At 35.8% G+C, this 22,810-nt stretch overlaps 1 protein-coding gene across 26 annotated transcripts in view; it reads left to right on the top strand.

Annotated features, from left to right (window-relative positions):
- The window catches only part of NRXN1 (neurexin 1), a 1,127,382-nt gene that overhangs the window by 495,048 nt on the left and 609,524 nt on the right, over positions 1 to 22,810 (top strand). For 17 of the 26 annotated variants that reach the window (XM_019827175.3, XM_045054196.1, XM_019827165.3 and 14 more), the window contains 3 exons: positions 8,594 to 8,977; positions 15,535 to 15,738; positions 18,311 to 18,337. In XM_019827175.3, coding sequence (XP_019682734.1) covers positions 8,594 to 8,977; positions 15,535 to 15,738; positions 18,311 to 18,337 — 615 coding nt within the window. The remainder of the gene's footprint in view (positions 1 to 8,593; positions 8,978 to 15,534; positions 15,739 to 18,310; positions 18,338 to 22,810) is intronic. The other 9 variants (XM_019827182.3, XM_019827181.3, XM_019827189.3 and 6 more) reach the window with 1 other exon arrangement.

Raw genomic sequence — 22,810 nt, 5'->3', positions numbered from 1 at the left:
TGACATGGGACCTAGTGGGCTAAGCCATGAATGGCATTTTCAGATGCTGCAGTCGACTGGCAAAGGAGGAACCATACAAAGTGCAGGCATGATTTCCTGGATCAGGGTGTATGATTTGAGTGCTGCAGAAAGGGAATATCCTCAATGGGTAGCTTAACTAATTAACAGAGCAAAAACCCCTAAGTAGCTGAGTTAATGAATCTGATTGAAGAGGCTCATTACTCTGCAAACTTTGTAGGACTTAGAACTGAACATTTCCTTACCAGCCCCTCTTCCCTTTCTAGAGTTCCCCTTTCTCTCTCTTTTGCTCCCAAATTGAACATAAAATAACTGTGTCCAGGTAGTTAGCTAAAGTGTGAATTGTGCTAAAATTAGACGGAGGTTAATGACTGTTTTCTTGGGGCATGAATATTGTTTAAATTTGTGTTAAGCTCTTTGGCTCAGTCAAGGGTATCCTCTCAAGCATTTTTATAGCAAACTGCCAGTTTTTTTTTTTTTCAAACCATCATTTCACATTGAAATCAAAGAGAAAACTCATTATTATTGTCAAATTCTGCTTGTATACAGCAGAGTACAGCAGATTGTATCAGTGGTTATTCATGGGTAAGCCTACATTTAACAGCTAAGAAACCATTGATATTTGAATTGAAGTCATAGAGTTCCAGTTTAAGAACTAGAAATTACAGTGGGAAAGGCACAAGGCTCTCTCCAGAGCACATAATTAGAGGTTTATAGTAATCACTGTTTGATGTGAACAGCACTTTCTAGCTATCTATTACCAGCACTGATTTCTGTGTGCACCATTCATGAATCACCACACTTAAACATTTCTACTTGAACAACCATTAGACGATTTCTCTGTTTAGGTCTTGATTTAAATTTGCTCTTTGACTATAAACATTCCTCCCATACCTCTACCTAGTAGCTTGTTGCAAACGCTGAAATAGTTTTAAGCAATTTTATAATATTTTTTCTATAAATATCTATAAGGCACTACACATCAGTGGTAAAACTGAAGCACTTTATCAATAATATATTAATTATTCGACGATCCTGATGACTAGATGGAGCCAATTTTGCATAAAATAGATTGTTTTATTAAATTGATGCTTATATTTCTTTATTTTGAACATATTTAAAAATAAGTCATAGATTTTATTTCCCCCCAAAATATTTTGAGTGTTGCACAAATTCTTCCAGTCCTTGTTAACATGTGCATATATATTTTACATATGACATACTTAGTTGCCATTACTATATAATAAACATAATTCTTCATTGTAAGTATGATCATAGTAGACAGGTATAATTGACCGGTTATAAAGATATGAATATTCAGGCTCCTATAACGATTAAATTTTCTATAATAAATGAATAAATATTTGGATTGTAAATTGGCATCTCATATTGGCAAAGCTATACAGGTAGCATTCCATATCCTGTGATATTAAGTATCTTGTAGACAATTACTGACTGATTATTTTATACATCAGTCCTATGGGCTTGATAAATCCATCAAACCCAGAGAGATGGAACCTGCTGTCTCAATCTACTTAATCCCTTTCCTGGCCCAACAGTGTAAAGGGCAGACCCTGGACTATGGTGTTAGTTGCACCGTGGGACCCTGACCACACCCAGCAGCAGTGACAATCATTGTGGGGTGTTGAGAAGAAACCTGTGGAAATTCTGCACAATAATATTGTAACTTCAATATTTTAATCATAAAATATGCTACCAGATTGATGTTTACAGCTGTCCATCATTGTGTTGGATAATTTTAAAAATTTGTGTGTATACATATGTTACTATGAGTGAGTATGTATGTTGGTATATGTGCATGTGCTTAACACATGGCATGTACATAACATATAAATATAAATATATGCTATTGGTGAAAATGTTCAGGCAGTTCAAAAAGTGAGTGAGAGTTTTCACATGTCACACACCCCCCTCTCTAGTTCATTCCCTCCGTCATAGGTAACCACTAAAATAATTTGATTTTGATAAATTTCCATGTATTTTTCCTTTGTATCAATATAGCTATACATACATTTACATATATAAAATAACTGTGTGTATATATATATACGTATATATATATACATATATATATAACTGTGTGTATATATATACATATATATATAACTGTGTGTATATATATATACATATATATACACACACACACACACACACACACACACACAAGACCATTCTTCATCAATTATCAGGTAACTTAAAAAGCCTACTGAAAACTTTTTCTGAGCCATTATTCATAGTGACATCATGTATCCTAGTTTGAACATATCAGTGTGTACTTAGTCCTTCTTTTGTTGATGAACATTTGACTTTTTACTTTTAAAAATTTCACTGTTTCAAACTAATTTAAAAAGAAAATTTTCATGTTAGGTCTTTGTGTATATTGATCAGAATTTTTATAGGATAGATTCTAAGAACTAGAATCACTGGGCCAATTGCATTTTTAATTTTGAAAGATAATGACAGGTTATTTTGCTAATCGGCTGTTGGTTTCCACTTGTCCATAGTACACGATGTGCCCTTTTCCTCCTCATTATTTCCCCTTACAGGATATTATCAAACTTTTAAATTTTGTTCCAAGATTTATTTTTTCATATACTGGTTTAATTCTTGAAATTCCTGGCTCACAGCTGAATCCAAGTAAGCAGAAAACACATAGAAATAAGCAGAAAGCAATATTAAAATTGTATTTTTCTTTTGTTTTTAAATAAATTTATTTCAGTCCCTATTATAAACCTAACACATGATATTATGTTTTTAAAAGACACAGAAAACTGAAAGAAAACCATTCACTCATAATCCACTCATATCCCAAACTCCCATTGTTAATATTATGGTTCATTTTTTTTTATCTTATTAGAATTCTATAGTTTGCATTTTGCATCATACCATGTAATTGGTGTTTCCTTCTACTTTTATCACTTACTTATACCGTGCCTTGTTACTGAGTTTGAATTTGTTAATACAATATGAATTTGACAAGTAAATTTGTAAGTTTGTGGAATCTGATTCTCTTCTGCAATGAGAAAATGAAGCAGAATTACAGAAAAATAAAATTTGTATGTAACTAAAATTTAAGTAGTAATTTAAGAAAATTTTATTCAAAAAGGAACCTTTTTGACTACCAAGTCAACTCCGTTATTTTTCATAACAGCCACATTGAGGCCTGGGGAATCCAGTATGGGTCCAGCTTGCCAGCTACTTAGTTACACAAAAGCTAGAGTATGAAAGTCGGTTTCCTCTGACCCGGCAAAACCATTCTCCATTACAGCACACTATTTCCTACCTCCCATTTCCTGGTCCCTTAAACTTTTGCAGTAATTTAGAGCATAAACCAAATTTTCTTATTTTTAATCTCCCCTTCAGTCCATTCTTCTTTTCACCCTGAAAACTAATCTTTAGGAAGTGAAATAGCCAAGAAAAATTAGATGGAAAAAAAAAGTGGAAACTAATAGGTTATAAATACCTGGTGAAATTGGAAAGCTGATTTCCATTTTTATAAACTCAGAACTGTTCTCAACAGTTTTTCCCCTTTAATGTGTACTTTTGCATAAAGCATGAATTCATTAGTAATGCTTCATGAATATTCTTAAATAAATATTACTTTGTCTATTTATCACCTTTGTCTTACCCCTTGCATATGCAACAAAAACAACCAGGTTAAATATTAATATAAGTTAGTGTGATTTCTATATTAAGATTATAAAAGTCATATAAGTGTATAGAAATATATTTATTTTTTAGCTGAAATTGTATTTCTTAAGGCAAAATAACAAGGTGCTTTGGATTCTTAAATATTGGAGCATGAAACACTGATCCAAAGAAGTCCCCAAATTCCATCTACCAATTTTAATAGTTCAAATATAGCAATGTTTACATAAAATTTAATTTGCCAAAAACTTTAAATGTAATTATAGTGAAAGAAGGTGAAATGTATGGAATAATCAAGCTATTCCAAGAGAACACATGAATGGGTGTAATGTCTGGAAAAAGATAGAGGGATAAACCAATAATATACCTAGATTTTTATTCTCTTAAAACTTTATTTACATGTGGTCCTAACTCAGCGTTTTGAAAATTCTCCTGTTCTATTGATATATACAGCTGTAGCAACTAGTCAATTGTCTCTAATTATCAATAAACAAGGTTTAAGTATTTATTTTATGTTTTCTTGGTAACCACCCCTTTTATAACTCAATTGTAATGAAATAGACACTTAGGAACCTTAATACCAAAATTTCACTATGGTCATATGTATGTGTTAAATTGGTAGAAATAAATTTAGTGGTTCTGTGATGAGTCTTTTGCTTAGGTGAAAATGTCCTTTGACTCATACCAATAATAAAATCTGTAAGGAATTTGGGATTCAAATCGCTTATCAGAAATGTGTATACTTCAGGACATTTGCATATGTGTGGGCTAAATGGGAGATAAATAGAAATATAATAGAAATAGAAATATTAAAAAACAAAAATATAATGTAAATATCTGAGTTTTACTCAGTAATAACGTGTAATTATTATTCAAGTACAGTTTTTAGAGGCACCTGGTGGCTCAGTCAGTTAAACGTCCAACTTCTGGTTTTGTCTCAGGTCATGATCTAATATTTCAAGAGACTGAGCCTCTGTGCTGACAGCACTAAGCCTGCTTGGTATGCTCTCTCCTCTTCCTTTCTACCCCTTGCCTGCTCACACACTCACTCACTCACTCTCTCCTTCTCTGTCTCTCTCACTGAAAATAAATAAACTTAAAAAAATAATTTAAAAAATAAATAGTTTTTTACTTTGTGAGCCTTCAGAATATAAACATAATTGTTTCCATTCCCACATAAATTAAGTTCTACTCTCTTTCTTTCTTGCCATCTTTTAAACAAAGACAATCTAAAATATAAGTGCATATGCATCGGCAAAGCCTGTAGAGAGCATAGTAGTTGATTTTTAGTCATGGTTGTCTCTATTATGTTTTTATGGAAAATATTTTAATGAATGATATCTGATATATGCATGTGTTCGGTGTAACTTCTTACCTTGAATCCAGAGCTAAATTAAAGTTCTAGCTCCTCCTGGATTGTATTTGAGTTGAGGTTAGGATTATATTCCTTTTGCTTTCCCTCTGATCTTGCATTACGTCTTCCCATGAGACCTCTAAAATGATCTCTCCAAGGGACAATGAGGCGCTATGGGGAAAGTATCCTTATCTTTTATGATACTAACTACTCAATCATTAGTTTTTGAACTGTGGGTTACAGCCTGTTAATTGGTCCTGAAATTAATTTGGTGGGTCATGTCTAGCATTTATATTAAAAAAATTATATAAGAAGAAAATCAGAGTGCCTCAGAAGTAATAGAACTATTCACCGTGTGTGTGTGTTTGCGTGTGTGCACTGGGGTGTACGAAAACCGTTGATTGATTTAGGTGTTGTGATCAGAAAACTCCAGGCTAATCACAAAATTATAGTGAATATCTTACTCTGGCTGCAACAAGCATATTTATAAAAACATATCAGAATTTTCTTACAATACTTTGTTCAAAGCAGGCACTAACACACCATAGATAAAAATAGGGAGACCCAGTCACCGTGTCCCCACGCTCAATTTCTGCGTGATTGTGTGAAATACCTGTCAGAATGAAGACACCGTCATCAGAATGGAGACTACATAGTGTACTGAGCTGTGCGGTCTCTGTGGGGCAGATGAGACAGTGGGTGTTATGCCAGCCTCTGAATCCCTCATCTCAAGAATCCTCCAGGCACCCTCTTGGTGCAGACTTCTCACACCACCTGTAAGGGCAAGACAGCATTTCCATCCAAGTGTTTTTATCTCCTGAGCTGAATCCATCTTGTTCCATGAATAACAAGGTATATGGGAAAATTACATATTTTTTTCAAACGTAGCCCACTCTTGTAAAACTTTGTCGTTATTCACTTGCTCTGTGTCTCCTAACAATTGTCTCTCAATATCATATGTTCATTTCTAAGAAGCCTTTTGAACTAATTAGAAAACAGGGAGTGGAATCCATCTCCCTTTTGTCTTAAAACACAGAAATCACCGGGCACCTGGGTGGCTCAATCTGTTAAGAGTCCAACTTCGGCTCAGGTCCTGATCTCGCAGTTCGTGAGTTCGAGCCCCGCATCGGGCTCTGTGCTGACAGCTCAGAGCCTGGAGCCTGCTTCAGATTCTGTGTCTCTCTTTCTCTCTGATCCTCCCCTGCTTGCTCTCTATTTTTCTCAAAAATAAACAAACAAAAAGAAAAAAAAAGACAGAAATCACTGTGTTCATTACATACAATTTCTTGCTTAAGAAAAAAATATATATGTATATAATATTAATGTCCACCTTTCCTTTTGTCATTAATACTCTTGCTCATCATTTTTTAATTTTTTTTTCTAAGGATTTTCTGGGATCTGTGTGCTCCTAAATGAGTTTTCTATACACTTGCACAAATATGAACTGTAAAAGTGAACGCTTCACCCTTTTGCCTTTTTGCTGCCTCCTTAAGAAATACCTGCTATCCTCCCCCTTTGGAAGGCCAAAATAGCAATGCTTTTGAGTGTTTCTCCCCTAGGAGCTTTCTCTATTTCTTTCTGTGGAAGTCTAGAGAGACAAATGTCCTCGTAATAACTTGGCTGCCTGTGCATTCGGCGTCAGTGGCTTCTATGCCCTTCTCTCGCACAAAGACAGATCCCATTATGCTGCCTGTGTTGAGAAGCGCCCCTTCTGCTGGGATTTGGAATGCTCCTGAGCACAACACAGAGGCCAGCAGCCCTGCATCCTCAGTTACATGCACGTTTCACATTCATCACAGGCCGTATTTTCACCTGGGGGTGGACCTTAGGTTTTCTGTGAAAGAACTAAAATGCATCATCCTACCTGTCCTCTACCTCTACTAGACTCTGCCTTTCTGTCCCTCCCTCTGTACCCCATCTTCTGTCTCTTAGCCTTCTTTGTGTGCCTGCTGCCCCCCAAATCCCTGAGACTCTATGTCAGCAGCGAGCATGGCACCATACAGAGATCTTTCTGGAGATAAAATATTGGTGGAATTTTGAGTAATTTGGTGGTACCTGGTGGAAATTATAATAAAAAACTGCCTTCTGTCTTTCATTTTTTTTCTTTAATGGGTTCCACAATTTTTTTCTATGATTCTCAGTTAAGTCCATGCTAATGCCTACCTTTTCTTCCTATGCTTAAAACCAGCATTCCTGTATATTTGTGAACTAATTGATTTATTTTCCTCTTACATTTGGAGTGAGGGGGGACAAAACAAAACTTGTAGATTTAGATGAGTAACTAGCTGGAATTAAAAATTAAAAAAAAAAATTTTAACGTTTATTTATTTTTGAGACAGAGAGAGACAGAGCATGAACGGGGTAGGGTCAGAGAGAGGGAGACACAGAATCCGAAATGGGCTCCAGGCTCTGAGCTGTCAGCAGAGAGCCCGACGCGGGGCTCGAACTCATGGACCGTGAGATCATGACCTGAGCTGAAGTCGGACGCTCAACTGACTGAGCTACCCAGGCGCCCCTGGAATTAAAAATTTGTAAAAAGTAAACAGCCAGTTTGACTTGGTTCTGGTGATGAATCATGACACACATTTATGTAATGCTTATTATAAACCAGATACTTTACTAATATTATTTTATTTAACAGAGCAACCATAAGAGATATGCCAAATTATTACGCCCATATTATGGATGAGTAAACCAAGACCATAGAGTTTATCAATAGATTGATACAGCCAAGAGTGATGAAGTCGTTTTCTTTTTAAGTTTATTTATTTATTTTTGAGAGAGACAGAGATAGCATGAGCAGGGGAGGGGTAGAGAGACAGAGAGAGAGAGAGAGAGAGAGAGAGAGAGAGAGAGAGAGAGAGAGAGAGAGAGAGAGAGAGAGAGAGAGAATCGCAATCAGGGGATCGAACTCATAAACTGTGAGATCATGACCTGAACTGAAACCGAGTTGGATGCTTAACCGACTGAGCCACCCAGGTGCCCCTAAAGTCGAGTTTTGACGTAGATGATCTGTCAGACTGTTGTTTTCAATAAAAGCAATCAAGTCAGTTAAAGGTGGGGCCATACAACTTTTTTTTTTTTTTTTAGTGTGCAGCTGCATACCAGCTTTGAAAATGAGCACTAACGAACGTGAATCTGACTTTATTCAAAAGAGTAATGGAGAATGTCAACTTTGTCTCTTTCTTTCTTTATTGACTGAACTATTGGAGAGGGATATAGAATGCCAATTACTCTTTCTTTCCTTCTTTTTTTTAATCTTCCTTTTCTTCTTTTCTTAACTGCTAAAGGCTGACAAACACTCTTTTTGGCTCTACACTTTGGTTTCCATTCCTAAATTCAAATGGAATCATTTTAATTATGGTCTGCCTTATTTCTACAGATTACTGTTCACTCCCCTGGGAAGTATAAGGCACACCAGGAATAGAAACAAAAATCAGAAACATCTTTCCTCAAGGAGTGTACCCTTAGGAAGGTGAAAGAGGGAAAGGGTGATTTTTAGAACATGTTGCACCCTGTAAAGACCTGTGTGTTCTCTTGTCTCTGCAACAGGTACCATTTCTGTCAACACGCTGCGCACGCCCTATACTGCTCCTGGTGAGAGCGAGATTCTGGACCTGGATGATGAGTTGTACCTGGGGGGCTTGCCAGAAAATAAGGCTGGCCTCGTCTTCCCCACCGAGGTGTGGACTGCTCTGCTCAATTATGGCTACGTGGGCTGCATTAGAGATTTGTTCATTGATGGCCAGAGCAAAGATATCCGGCAAATGGCTGAAATTCAAAGTACTGCTGGAGTGAAGCCCTCCTGCTCAAGGGAAACAGCAAAACCGTGCCTTAGCAACCCCTGCAAAAACAATGGCATGTGCAGGGATGGGTGGAACAGATATGTCTGTGATTGTTCCGGAACAGGCTATCTTGGCAGGTCCTGCGAGAGAGGTAGGATTCTAAAAACCAAGAAGCTGACTCCCCTGAGACGAAAAGTGTATTAAATGTTGACCTCAAACCTTAAACTGACCATGGAAACGTAATGCATGCTCTGCAGAGGTAAACTGCAAGCCTAGCAGCCACCTCTGACGTATTACTGTTGAGTCCTAAATGATTTTCAGAGGGCCTGATTCTGGGAAGACACAGCTTTTCAGTATGTTGCAGGAGTAAATATTTGGGTCTTTCGTATCCTCCAGAGTATGGGCCTAAGATGTAGAATCAACAACAACTGCTTTCCCTTTTGCCTAGTTTTTAAGTTCAGGAAACCAGCAAGTAAAGAAGGCATGAATTAGAGATACTTATGGCATTTAGTGCTAACATCTGTGCCAAAAACAAAAATAGCATTTGAAGCAAACTAAGTTGTAAGTTGCAGCTTCTATTAGCCCAGCTCGTTTCGCTTCAGTCAACTTACTGAGTTTGAAATTTAGAAAGTAAGGTGACTCTCAGTCGTCTAATTTACACCAGCATTTTCAGATAACTTCAAAGACACTTACCTTTGCCTGGGACCTAAGTGATCACAGAAGATTTATTTACCCGTGTGATATTAACGCTTTGTGTGTCCATTGAACTTCTGAGCAGCTGCCTCCCTTTCTTCTCTAGTAGGAAGCAAAGCCACACTTTTTTTTTCTTTCCCTCTCCTGTAAGAAGGAGAAGAATAGGGATTAAAAGAAGAATGAAGCGTGGGAGCTACCACTGTTCTTCTGCAGAGCAAGCGGGGAAGAGCAGAAAAAAGAACGCCCTTCCATCGACTTAAGAGTTTCAGATAAATGCTTTATCATTATAGCCACTGGCAATCATTTTCAATATGGGACAGAAAAATCAATATGGAAAACTCTTGACGAGTCGTTCCATTGTCCTTTCATGCTCCAAATAACATTGCTTGTATTAGACATTTAGTCTGAAATACCTGGCCTCTGTTACTTAAACCATGCACATTTAGTCTTCCTTTTCCCCTTTAGTCCTGAAATACTTTAATTTGTTGAAGCTCATGCTTCCCAAGGAGAAAAAAATAGTGATTTCCACAGTCCAAATTTGAACAATGTGACTTCCATTGTTTATCTTCATAAAGAGGTTCATCAGCTTATCAGTTCTATTATTAACATTAATCAATATAAACTTAAAATAATTTAATGACCTAATAATCTTAAATTACCTACCAAATACTATCACTGTTCTGCACTATACAGTTAGATAGGTCAGTAGATAGGTAAGTATTTTAATCACATAGATTCATTCTTTCTCCTAGTACCTAAGTGCAGTTCCTGTAAATTGTCATTAGAGGTTAGCTGTTTCTCTGTAGTTTCACTTGTAAGGTGTATAATATCTGTGGATTCCCTCTTCTCATTTCCCTGTCTAATTTCAGTTTATTTGTTTCTATAGCTTGGTCTTTAAAAGCTGCCGAAAGGGGCCAATAACAACCACCAAAAAAGGCGACAAAGCTCGTAAGATCTATTACAAGTTAGACATAATGCGAGATTAGCAGAGTTGTATGATTTAAGCTTTGTTTTCCTTTTAATCACTCAGAGAGCTGCCAGTGACTCTGAGGCCTCCTGCTTAAGTGAAGGTGGAGAAGAGTAGAACTGAACTGTCGGTTCAGTTACAAAAGCCTTTGGTTAAATGTGCACGGTGTACCACCCTGTGGCAATACCCCGCTACTACATATGGCAGAAATAAAAATAGAAATTGTCAAGCTTCCTGAGCCAGAATGAGAGAAAGGGGATATTTATATTTTGCAATAATTAGAAGGAGGGGTGGCAAGCATATGTAGATTTGCAAATGAGAATTTAATAGCAAGCTTCATCACTGGGATGCGGCATACAGTTTTATCTGACAGGTGGCTAGAAATTTCTGCGCATTTCTTTGTCTCCACGTTGGTTGTCTGTTGAAGAGAAAATGGTCATTTTTGTATGATGTTTGTTTCTGGACTACCCGGCATATTGTTAGAAGTCTTTGTTTTTCAAAATTAATTTTCTTGCTAGCATTATGATATCTCCTGAGCACACTGGTGATGTGGAAAGCTTGTCATGCTTAATACCACAGATTCTGGCTGCTGTCCAGTTCCCAGTTAAGCCCTACTTCAGTCAACACATGATCATGTCCAACCCCTGGGGTTTCCAATTCAAAAGAAAGAACTTTGACTGTGATTCTTCTCCAGATAGAGTCTGATCACATATGGCTGTTAATCACATAAGAGTTGATTGACAACATTTGAAATTTAAAATAATAATAATAATAATAATAATAATAAAGGTACTAATGAAGTCTATCTTACTCTTAGTGAGCAATAATTGATAATTTATAAATATTATTGTTCAAAGTAATTAAAAAGTGTGTTCAAGTCCTTGGACCATGCAGCACAGGGAATGATATTGCAATCACATTACAATAGGAAATTTTCATTCGGCATTAAGTAAGCAAAGGAATTTATAAGAAAGAAAGAGTATTTGCTGACTTAGACAACGAGGAAATAGTATTTTAAGTGTATTGATCCCATAAGGGATAGTAATATAAAAATAACGTTCAATTGGACACAAATTAAATTCAGCATTTTCCCTCCCACTTTATTTTGAATAAAGCTGAGAATTTGTGGAGACTTGGCCGAACAGAAATTATTCTTGGTTACGTGTACATGTTATAATCAGAGGTCTGCTTTATACTTGTTTGTTAAAACTCTAACAGATGGAGGGACAGATGTCAGAGCAATATAATTTGGCTCCCTGTCTGATTTTCATCGTTGCGCACAATATGTGACTGCCTTTCGGCAAAACTGAGCCCAGGTGTACACTTTAGACAGCGAGAAGGAATAATACAGAAAAGCAAATTTATCAAACTTAACGACAAGGGGGAAGGAGATGCAGGAGACAAAGCTGAAACTTTTTTCTTCCCCTGTGGGAAGTATTGTATTGGAATTAGCCTTTTAAAGTCCTCGTTTGTGTTCTAAGTGGTAAAATGATTTTACTAATGTGAAAGGATGCTGCCAAATAGCATAACCTTCAAATGTCAGAATGCTGTTTACCATTTATTTGGCAACTCTAGACTCCAACCTTGTGCATTTTCCACTTCTTGTCTAATTAAACATTAACTCTAATTATGAGGACTCATTTACGTGTTCATCTGTCATTTATCAACAAGTTATTTTCACATTGAGAATTATTTAACCTGTACTCAAGTTTTATTACTTTGCTATGTTATTTCATCCCTGCAGTTTTTTTGGAGAATGTTATGGGCTAATGATCCTGATTATTGTTCTACTTCAGATTGTATTTCATACTATATTCATGATCCACTGTCAGCCATCTATATTTCTAAATAGTTTTTAATCAAATGAAGCTACATTTTATAGATTATAAATCATTTTTAAATGTGATTATTGAATAATAGAGACTGCTTTACACAGTAAATGAATAGAAGAGAAAAACTAACAACATTTTCATTCTTTTATCAATATGATACCAAAGTAAATGAGCAATTCATAATGGTTTTTAAATGTCTATTCAGGTGTTTGTACTCTATAGATATGGACGGTGTTTAGCTATAGTTTAGGAAAGTAAGTAGTAAAGATCACATTTCTTTTATGATTATTCAAGAAATACTTTTTTTCTAGAGTTCACCACAACTTTATAATGATGCTTTAATTATTTTTTTTTTTAGTAAACTACTAGTAGCTTTTTTTTAGGAAGCTTCTTATCTAATAATAAAAATATGTGTTACAATATAGAAACTCTATATTTTAAAATATTTTAAAAATCCTATTAAGATCATATTTTATTTTCTCAAAATCAGGTCAGTGCCTAGCCACAGAACTTGTATTTTGATAAATGGACCTGATTCCTAGTCTGTCTTCTGTAGCACAACTATGTCCTTCAAAGTATAATTCAGCCAATATTTTGTTCACATACATTATCAAAATTAGATTCCACTTACAAGAGGCAGAGTAAATACTCAATTTCTTTAGTATTCTTAAGTTCGGGAGAGCATTTATGTAAGCTTGATATCCAAATTGAAATAAGCACTTTCATACATCTTGAGTATCAATAAGTACTTCAGTTAAGTACTTAGTGAGGCTCCCCTGTGTGCCTGGCCCTTTTCCGGGCACTCAGTTGCTGCTAGAACAATGTATAGGACAGCCTAACCTCTGCCTTCATGACACTTAGTTTCTAGAGGGTGAACAATATACAATATACAAACAAATAAGAAATGTTAATTTTTGAAAAAAATTGGTAAGTAGATACAGAATAACTGGAGGGGGGATCACTGAGGTGTAGAATGGACCTCTTGAAGTCACATTTGTCTCGAGACCTGAATGTTAAAGGAACCAACCATATAAAGATTTGGGATTATGCCTTCTAAGACAGAGGGATCCACAAGTGCAAGTCCTTGAATGAGAGATGAAATCCGTGTGACTGGAGTTTACTAAACGAGTAGTGCAGATGCTAAAAGCTGATGCTGTTGAGAAGGGCTGGGGCCAGATCACAGAGAACATTCTAGGTAGAAAAGGAGTATAGCTTTTGTTCCAACTGCAGTAGGAAACAATGGTAGGAGTTGGGGGACACAGTTTAAGCAATGTAGGGATATAATCTAAATTGCTTCTTTAATTAGCTTGGCTGCTGTGTATAGGAAGAAAAAGTAGCAATAAAGAAACAAATGAGAGAGCTATTCTAGTTGGTCTAGGTGGAAGATGAGAGCAGAGCCAGAGATACTTAAATGGTAAGGTAAGCGAGCAATTCAGGAAATGGTTTGGATTTAGAGCCTACAAGACTTGCAGACTCTCACATAGATTGGGCATGGCAGAGAGATTAAGAGAGAAATCAGAACAGCTAAATTCTGAGCAATGAGATTATGCCATTTACTGACACAGAGAACATTGGTGAAGCATCTTGGGGCATTGGTTCATTTGGGGGGGGGCTATAGTATTCAGACTGGAAATATTAAGTGAGCAATGGATGAAGGGGCTCAGAAGTCAGGGCTGGTAATAAATCTTAGGGGGAATTGGCCAAGATCTCTGAAGTGAAGGGGTAGGTAGAAGAGAAGAGCACCAAGGAGGGAGACCTGGAACCTTCCATACTTTATCAGTTCTGGATGTGCATTCAGTCTCATGATGACAACTAATGACTAAAGTCCATCCGAAGCAATATTTGACTCTCCTGACTTTTTGAAAGGCAAACTTGCAAAACTACAACTCCAGAATATACTCTTGATTAACAAACACAACTGCATCAGTAAAGCTAATTGTTGTGCCCTGTAAATAGGCGAAATAATGAGAATTTCCTAGTTCATTTTAATTCGAGGTAGCTTTTCTTTTATTAAACGGTATTCTGTGGTATCAAAACCAATGAGAAGCAGAATTACTCATTCTTGTTTTGCAATCTTCCACCACCATATGGTGTTTAACATTAAAGGATACTGACCATTTCTTAAAGCAGTCAATTTGTGATCAACAGTTTCTGCTGTGCTCTTCTTTATGTGTTTAATACAGTAGTAAGCACCTTCTGTCTTAAAGCAATCCACTTTAGTTTGGTAGCACACACCCATGCAAGCTCTGCAGACCCACCCCATGCTTACTCAATATCACCAAAGTACATAGTTATTGACTTTTGGTGATAGCTTAACATTTTCAGAACACCAGGGTAGTGCTTACAAATGATGTTGTCAGTTACCCCTCACTTGTAAAGAAACCTTAAAATGAATTTTCAGTTTGTGCGTTTGTAAAACTCAATTGCCTTGTTAAACATAGCAACTCAGAAGAAGCATCGCCTGTTGTTTGGCCATGCTATTTTTTCCTCTTTTTTTGAATATCGCTTTTGGTAAAAGGTTGACCTTATTCTTATACTTAAGTCATTTCTTTTTCTTTCTTTCTTTCTTTCTTTCTTTCTTTCTTTCTTTCTTTCTTTCTTTCTTTCTTTCTTTCTTTTCTTCTTCTTCTTCTTCTTCTTCTTCTTCTTCTTCTTCTTCTTCTTTTTATCACATTCAGGCAGAGATTATGAAAGAAGGTAATAGTAACTCCTTTTAGAATCTTGGACTTTTTGGGTAGGCGAGGGCCTTAGAGACCCTCTCATTTTGCTGATGAAAGATTTGGAGCTAAGGCAAATTTCATAGAACAAGTCAGTGGCCTAGCTGTATACAAACATTTATTAAATAATTGCTAGTGCTTCAAACCAGTCTTATGCTGCAACTATGCACAAAAGAATGTGATCTCTACCCTTGAGAAGGGAAACACATACATACACTTTGACAATCCCAAATGACTCCTGCTACAGATAGAAAGTGCTACGGAAACAAAAAGGGAAATGCAGCCATCCCTGTGTCTGTACACTAGCAGATTCTTCACAGAAGTTGTCTTTACTGTGACTTTTCTTTGGGGCTTAAAAAAAAAAAGCTCATTTCTGAGGATGAGTTGAGTTTGTAGTGTTGTGTTCTATCTGGAAGCCATTGTGGGTCACACTTTTCCTTCTCAAAGTGTAAATGCACGAAACTGACCAAGAACTTTTATATTCATTTCTCTTCCATAGAGGCAACGGTTCTGAGCTACGATGGGAGTATGTTTATGAAAATCCAGCTCCCGGTGGTGATGCACACAGAGGCTGAAGATGTGTCCTTACGGTTCCGATCACAGCGTGCATACGGCATTCTCATGGCAACCACTTCTAGAGATTCAGCAGACACCCTCCGCCTGGAGCTGGATGCAGGGCGTGTGAAACTGACGGTCAATCTAGGTAACAACTTGCCTTCCCCCATAAAACTAATACTGTTCACTTTTTGTTCAGTTTTGCCTGCAAACATTTATCAAGTAGCCTGTTTTGCCATGGAAAGTTATAACACTTAATGGTCTCATGTTCATCATTTAAGTTAATTTAGGTTTTGGGGGCATCTTTTTATTATTTTCATTTTGTTTAACATAATTTACCATTTTGTGATTTCTACCACTGAGGGTTCTTAAAAGGGAAGCCATATGTATCAAAGAGGTTAATTGAAAATATAAATTATTAGGCTTGAAGAAGCCTCAATTTCGATTGTTATGTTTACTTACAGTCCGATTTGCTATAGACCCCATCCCCTTTCAGAGAAATAAAAATCCGCCTACTTTTACTTAGATAACATATTTACAAAATATCAAATTTCTACTTTGTGATCAACAAGTTGCTTTGACTTTCCCCTCTGGGCTTCTCCTTTGAATAGTGACCTTTGTGGTACCCCATCTTTTCTGTTTGGAAATACTGTGTGGTGATATTTTGCTATCAAACAGCAATCCACAACCCTTCAATGCCCAAAGTCTGCGGCCCGTAGCAAACAGCCATGAGAACACTAAAAACACAGACTCTTCTACAGAGAAATAATGCTTTCCTGCTTAATTGTAGCATTAGGGAAGAGTTACTACAGTAAAACCTCAATAAGCTGTATGAAATACGGGGGAAGGCTAGGCTGAATTAAGAAAGAGTCTGAATTGTAGACTTAAAAAATTTACACAGTTTTGTTTTCAATTACATTGAAAAACACAAATTAATAGCTAGAAAGGCTTAGTAAGGAAAGGTTTTACTAGGCTGATTTTAACGGGTGGATAAGAGTTATCCATAATTAGGATGTTGTTTCATGCAAGTTGTGCAGTCAGCATACAGTGAAGTACTGGAGATCAGTTTTCTTCCTGAACTTGGTCGTTTACAACTTGTTTGTTTAATTTTTCTCAGGCAATCTCTGTTCTTACCAAAGAATTATAAATATTCTGCCCAATAAGTTGCATTATTATCATTAACTCCAGAAGGAGTACAAATTAATGAGGTTTTACTGTAATTCCCGGAAGTGCTAAACATGCACAATAATACATAAATGGAGAAAGAAAAATAAAATTTGAAACCTAGATTTACAAACAGAGTAGTAAAATGTGATGAGCGTAAGGCATTTGTGGAAACCCTACCTACATTTTCAAATTGTGCTGGGCAGAATGGTAGCTTATAAAATATAAAATTATTTCAGTGATAGCTTATTACATACAATTACATTCAATTAATATTAGTTAAATTAAGTTAAATTAAAAGGGTGTTTTTTAAAGACCACTGAAGAACACACTGCACTCTCATTTACTGTTCTGTTAGAGTTCCCTCTAGTGGCAATGATAGGTTATTACAACAAATCAAAAGAAATCGCCTAATAGCAGTAAAGGGGCTGCTAGCCAAAGTGGAAACACTTATGGGTATTTTCCAACAGCAAAGCATTCTGTGGAAAGAGTTGTGTAGGTGCTGGTCCTTGGCTGTTTGCAACCACTTTTCTGATGCGGTTGACGACACATGACAAACTCAGCTATATGGAAACAGAATCTAGGTTTTTTTTTATTTTTCATGTTTCCCCAAAGGCATTAAATACTACAACAAAACCCAGCAATTATTTATCTGTACATAAAATAAACATAAGACATCCCACGCAGTCCTTTAAAGATAACCCTTTTAATTACAGTCTGTGTTATTCACATCAGCTGTTCTGCTCTTAGAGAATCTGCTTTTGTATAAGAAGAAAGTATAAGAAAAGGAAAATCAATAGTAGTGTTAACCATGACACTTATTACATAAAGATAACATTGTTAGCTACTAAGAGAAGCATAGGCTTGTGTGCTCTGAAGAATGACACTACTCCTTAGCCCCTGGAGGTTTCTAAAGGAAAACACAGTTGTTTCTTTTTCCTTCGATTAATAAAAGGCATGGAATCCAACCAACATCTGGCTGTTTACCTTTTTTTGCCTAAGCAAACAACAACAACAACAACAACAACAACAACAACAACAACACATTAGAGTGAAGTGAGAATAATTCAACTTGCTCTCCATTTTGACCACCACAATTCTCAAGAGTTCTGTTGGCCTTTGTGGGATATTACTCTTTGAAGGTCCAAGATGTCTGAGCCTAGCTGAGCTTGCACTGCACCCCATTGTGACGGAGCACTTTTTAATTATGCTGAAAACAAGAATATGTTCTTTCACAGATGGGGAGAAAGTTGCAGCCAGTCTAAGCCAAGCATCTTTGACAGTTAACAACTCTTTATTTCACTTAGATTTGTCACCATGTAGCTTTGTTTGAATTGGCCATTTAAAAAAAAAAAAAGACCTTCTATCATTGTTTCCAATGTGAAGTTTTATAACAATGAATCTGGGTTCTAGAAGTATGTAAAGAATAAATGATATAGAGTGGCCATATTTGCATGTGTCTGTCCCCGGAAGGGTGGACTGTGATTTTATTGGATGTCTGCAGCTATTACCTTGAAGGATAAATTTTCATTTTTCATCTATTCTTCCCCATCTAGATTGTATCAGGATTAACTGTAATTCCAGTAAGTGCCTATTCAAAATTTTTAAAATGTTATTCCTCCATTATGATGTAAGCTAGTCCAGAAAAAATGAGAGCAAGAGAAAGACACTTATAAAACTCATGAATCCACTTTTGAAGTATACCAGTCCATCATCTGGGTTGTAAAAATTCATTTTGAAATCTGTCCAGCTGAAGACTTTCCTGTTGTAGTTCCTACCTGTAAGTGGGAAAAGAAGTGACAATATCTTGTAACAGAAGGAGAACAAACCTCTATAGGCCTTTGAATAAGGCAAGTAGCATTTGTATTTTGCCTGATCTTGGACTCCAGTAGCTCTCTTCATGACCGAATTAGGAAAATAAAAAATACTCTGGGTCATATTTCCTTCACTTTCTGTTTTTACCTCTTAACTCAAAATACAGAAAAAAACATTGAATTCCTTTTGAGAGTTACTATTAAACCCTTTTAAATTCAATCAAAGGTTTACTTAGAAAAATGTATTTTTCAAAGTCATATATATATATGTATATGTAAAGAAAATTACTTGCCTAAGAGTTTTCTTGTTTATTAAGAGTATTTACATGATGAATTTTTACATCCTCATCACATATCTGCAAAAATAATCAAAATCCTTCAAATCTGTGATATGCATGCCAAATGATGAGTCAGAAAAGATGCATGGACTGAGTTTTATTTGACTATGGACCGGATAACCTGAAAGGATATAAGGACTGTGATTTTATTTTGAGTTGTAGCATTGCCTTAAGAGTAAATTTATTTTATTTCTTTACATAAATGTTCAGATTTTTTCCTTTCCAGGTTTTGCTACCACATTAAGGAATCTCCTCCAATGATACCCAAGTTGTTAGCTATTTCAACAAAACAGTTCTAACAAGATTCTAATCTCTCATTGTTGTAGTCCCTAAAAACATTTTCTATATCCTTGGAAAATGCTGAATGTGAGTTAATGAAGTCTACTCCCAAAACCATTGACTGTGTTTGCAAATAGCAATGTCATCCTCTGAGGAACAAAATGGTGGTCTTAAACTTACCAAACGAGCTTTATCTCATGAGAGATACATACTACTTTGAACACCATGTTTCTTACATCTCAGATTTGTCTTCACATATTTTAATATTCATGTTAAAGTAACATAAATGTGAATCTTTCCTATCATAGCAATAAAAAGGTAACTGAATCATGACTTATGAGAAATTACATTGATAAACTATCACACAAGCCATGAACTATCATCTCAAACAGAACAGTTCCTGAAACAATCTCTCAAAGCTCTCATACAAATGGGATTTTTTAAGTGTGCATCATCTCCTCTCAAACCCCATCCCCCACTTCCTGGGAAGGAACACAGATTTTGCGAGTATAACCCCATGGTCCAGTCTGCTTTCAGTTCTTGGGCACTGATGCAGACAAAGCAGCAATCACAAAATATTTTTCCAAAGTCAGATTGTGCCTCAGTGGAGTTATAGATGTTCTTGATACTTGCTGAGTCTTAGAAAATAATGTGAGGAAAATATTCCTTTCTAGACTCCTGTTTTATGTACTCTTGTTTATTTATATTAAGCATACAATAAAGCATGAATTTTTAAATTTATAAAATGGAACTCTGTGAACTCTAGTATTTGGATTTCTAGTATGGGAATTAACCAAATCAAATGTAATTCCTTGTTTTCTAGCTCTGCAAATTGTTTTTGTTTTTGTTTTTGAAAAATATAGTTGTAGTCTAATCACCCTTGTTAGACACTTCTCTTCATTTGGCTTGTATTATGAGATTCTAATATTAAGCTTAGTCTTTTTTTTTTCCTCTGGATATTCCACAGAATAATACCTTTGAGGACAAAGGTTTTTGCTGGTTAGTGAGATTTTTCCCTTTTTAAGGAGTATGCCTTACATATACATTATTTGAAATAAATGAATGATTGTGAGCTTTCACTGCACACCTCGGACAGGACTGCAAATGCCTTAACATGACAGCAGTCACTGGAAAGAACATTCCATGAGCAGGTAACATTTTAATTTTCTTTTGCCTTTGTTTTACTTGGGGAATAGTGGGCAGATGTGGCAAGAACCCCAAGTTCCATCAAGAATTCATGTTATTACTCAACTTTAGGAGAGGGAGGAATTTGCATATCAAATAATGCAAATCTAACACACAGTGATTAAATAATAGAGATTTCCACCTGGAGTGCATTTCCTACCCAGTAAAAATATAAATTAAAATATCTGTATCTCAGTATAACTTGTAGTTTGAGTGATTGATTTATTACACTTATCCCCTGTGAGCTCTAAGTTTGTCCGAAACCGAGATGAATGTACATTTATTAAATCACAGCCATCTGCCACCACCGTCTCTAAAAATTATATCATACTTAGAATATTAACTATATATGAAATTAATATGACATACCTCACATGATATCTTTTAAGAAAATTTCTGCAGCAAATATGCAAACTATAACACAAAAGATTATCTTACGTTGAGAATTAATATTAAACTCCAAATTATTAAGGTTGGATGGAAACCTTTTCAAACTTCTCTACACTTACTCAGAATTGCTCTGCTGTTTCTTTTGGTCACTCCATCCTTCTTCATCCCTGCCCCCCAGTTTAGAGCAGATGTTGCTTGATAAGGGAAAGAAGAGCTAGCTGCTTGTATTCAGACCTGTGGGACTATAAGAGATGGCAAATGAGTTTCTTTCTCAACCATTTCTGTATCAGTAGTTTAGATGCAGCAATAGAAACTTCAGTGGACAGGCCAGGGTACCGCCTTTTGTTCAGGTCCCTTGGGGAAAGGGCAGCTTTGAATTCCAGAGTCCATCTCTGTCAGATTCTTTGTTTCCACCATTTTCACCCTCATAGGAAAAGCTGTCAAGAATTTTTAAATGGAAAGAGAGCCCGTTTTCATTTAAAAATCAAAAGCTTATTTTCATGTGTGGAGAGGGTACTTTTTTTAAAAAAAAGAACTGTCTCTATGAATAGTGGTCATATCAGTGTCAAAATATATGCTTTGATCTTTCAGATTACAAATGAAATGTCACTGCACACAATCCCAAACCAATCCCAGATCTCTGACAGCCATTAGCTTATATCATTGCTAAAATATATTTGTCATGTGCAATTGGAATTAAATTAAGGTCAGTCTGTGTAGATTCATGGCCTGGAAGGTGAGCACAGAAGTGTATTATCTATCACTCTCCATTCTCCTATATCCAGGATAGAAATAAAGGAAGAGTCAGAATACTCTTGCCTTTCAGTCAACTGCAGTATTGAGAGCAACAGTCTGCCATCATAAAATAATCGTGTATGGAAGTTGCTTAAGGAACCACCATCTTTTAATGCATATCATTTCTTCTCTGGACAGTACTTCAAAAATGTAGATGAGACTTTAAAGTCACATTCTTCTAAAACATGAAGGGGAAAGAAAAGTATTTGGATTAATTTTAAAAAAGATATGTTCTAGATTATTTTACAAAAAATAATTATTGTAGAAAAATACACTAGTATAAACTAATCATTAAGAAATTATTACCAAGAAAATCCAAATCAGACTGAATAGTCCTTTCTGACTGACACATGAATTATTTGCTTGAAAAGGTGTGTTTGACAGTCTCTTCTTTAGTTTCATATTAACGGATTTAATACGTCTTTTAAAAACTATGAGGATTATAAAGGAAATTTTCTAATCCTTAGGAAATTATCTAAAATGCACTATTAGTAGGATCCATACAGGCCATCATTCTTATTATGTATTTTTTCTTGTTTGCCAAAGTACATAGCCTAAAATCTTGGTTAACTCTGGGATGGAGTTACCAAGACAATCTCACTCTTAAAGTTGGTGTCCAATAGTTCCCTATAATACTTCCAAACTCATTAGGCTATGTGTTTCTCTATATTTTTTTCTGAAAATTGGGCCTTTGTAGTGATATACTGCATCTTTAGATTGTCCCAAATTTTATACTTTCTCTCTTATCTTAGTAACCTTAAAAATAATTAGTGCTGTAATCTCTAAAATATTTCATTGAAAATTTGAAAACAACACTTGTTCCTATCAACTCTAGGTGAATCCTAATTGTCACGTAAATAAATAAATATATAGTGGATGCAGGGAGACTCTTGTGTTTTTGTTTTTGTTAGTTTTCTTTCTTTTGTTTATTTTTTGTTTACTTGTTTTTATCTTTTCAAATCAATGATGTAATGACAGAAGGTCCTTCTTGCCCACAGAAGGCATGGGACCACCTCTGCATCCATATAAAACATTGATTTTAGTATAAACTCGTGATCTCTGATGTCTGTTTTGCTTGTTTGCATTATTTTGGTTTCTTTGTGCCTTGTTTATGTGTCTCTTCTCCTGCCCACTTGATGTCTCTTCCTACCAAGATTTACTCTTCTTCTCCACTACCAACATTGTTTCTCCTGTTCTGTTTCTTCTTGTTTTCTTACAAAAATAAAAATTCTCTGGGTTGAAAAAATATTGTAGT

This window comes from Felis catus, chromosome A3, assembly GCF_018350175.1.
Source record: "Felis catus isolate Fca126 chromosome A3, F.catus_Fca126_mat1.0, whole genome shotgun sequence".
Taxonomy (NCBI): domain Eukaryota; kingdom Metazoa; phylum Chordata; class Mammalia; order Carnivora; family Felidae; genus Felis; species Felis catus.
The sequence above is the reverse complement of the archived record's forward strand: the minus strand, read 5'-3'. Positions and strand labels throughout refer to the sequence as shown.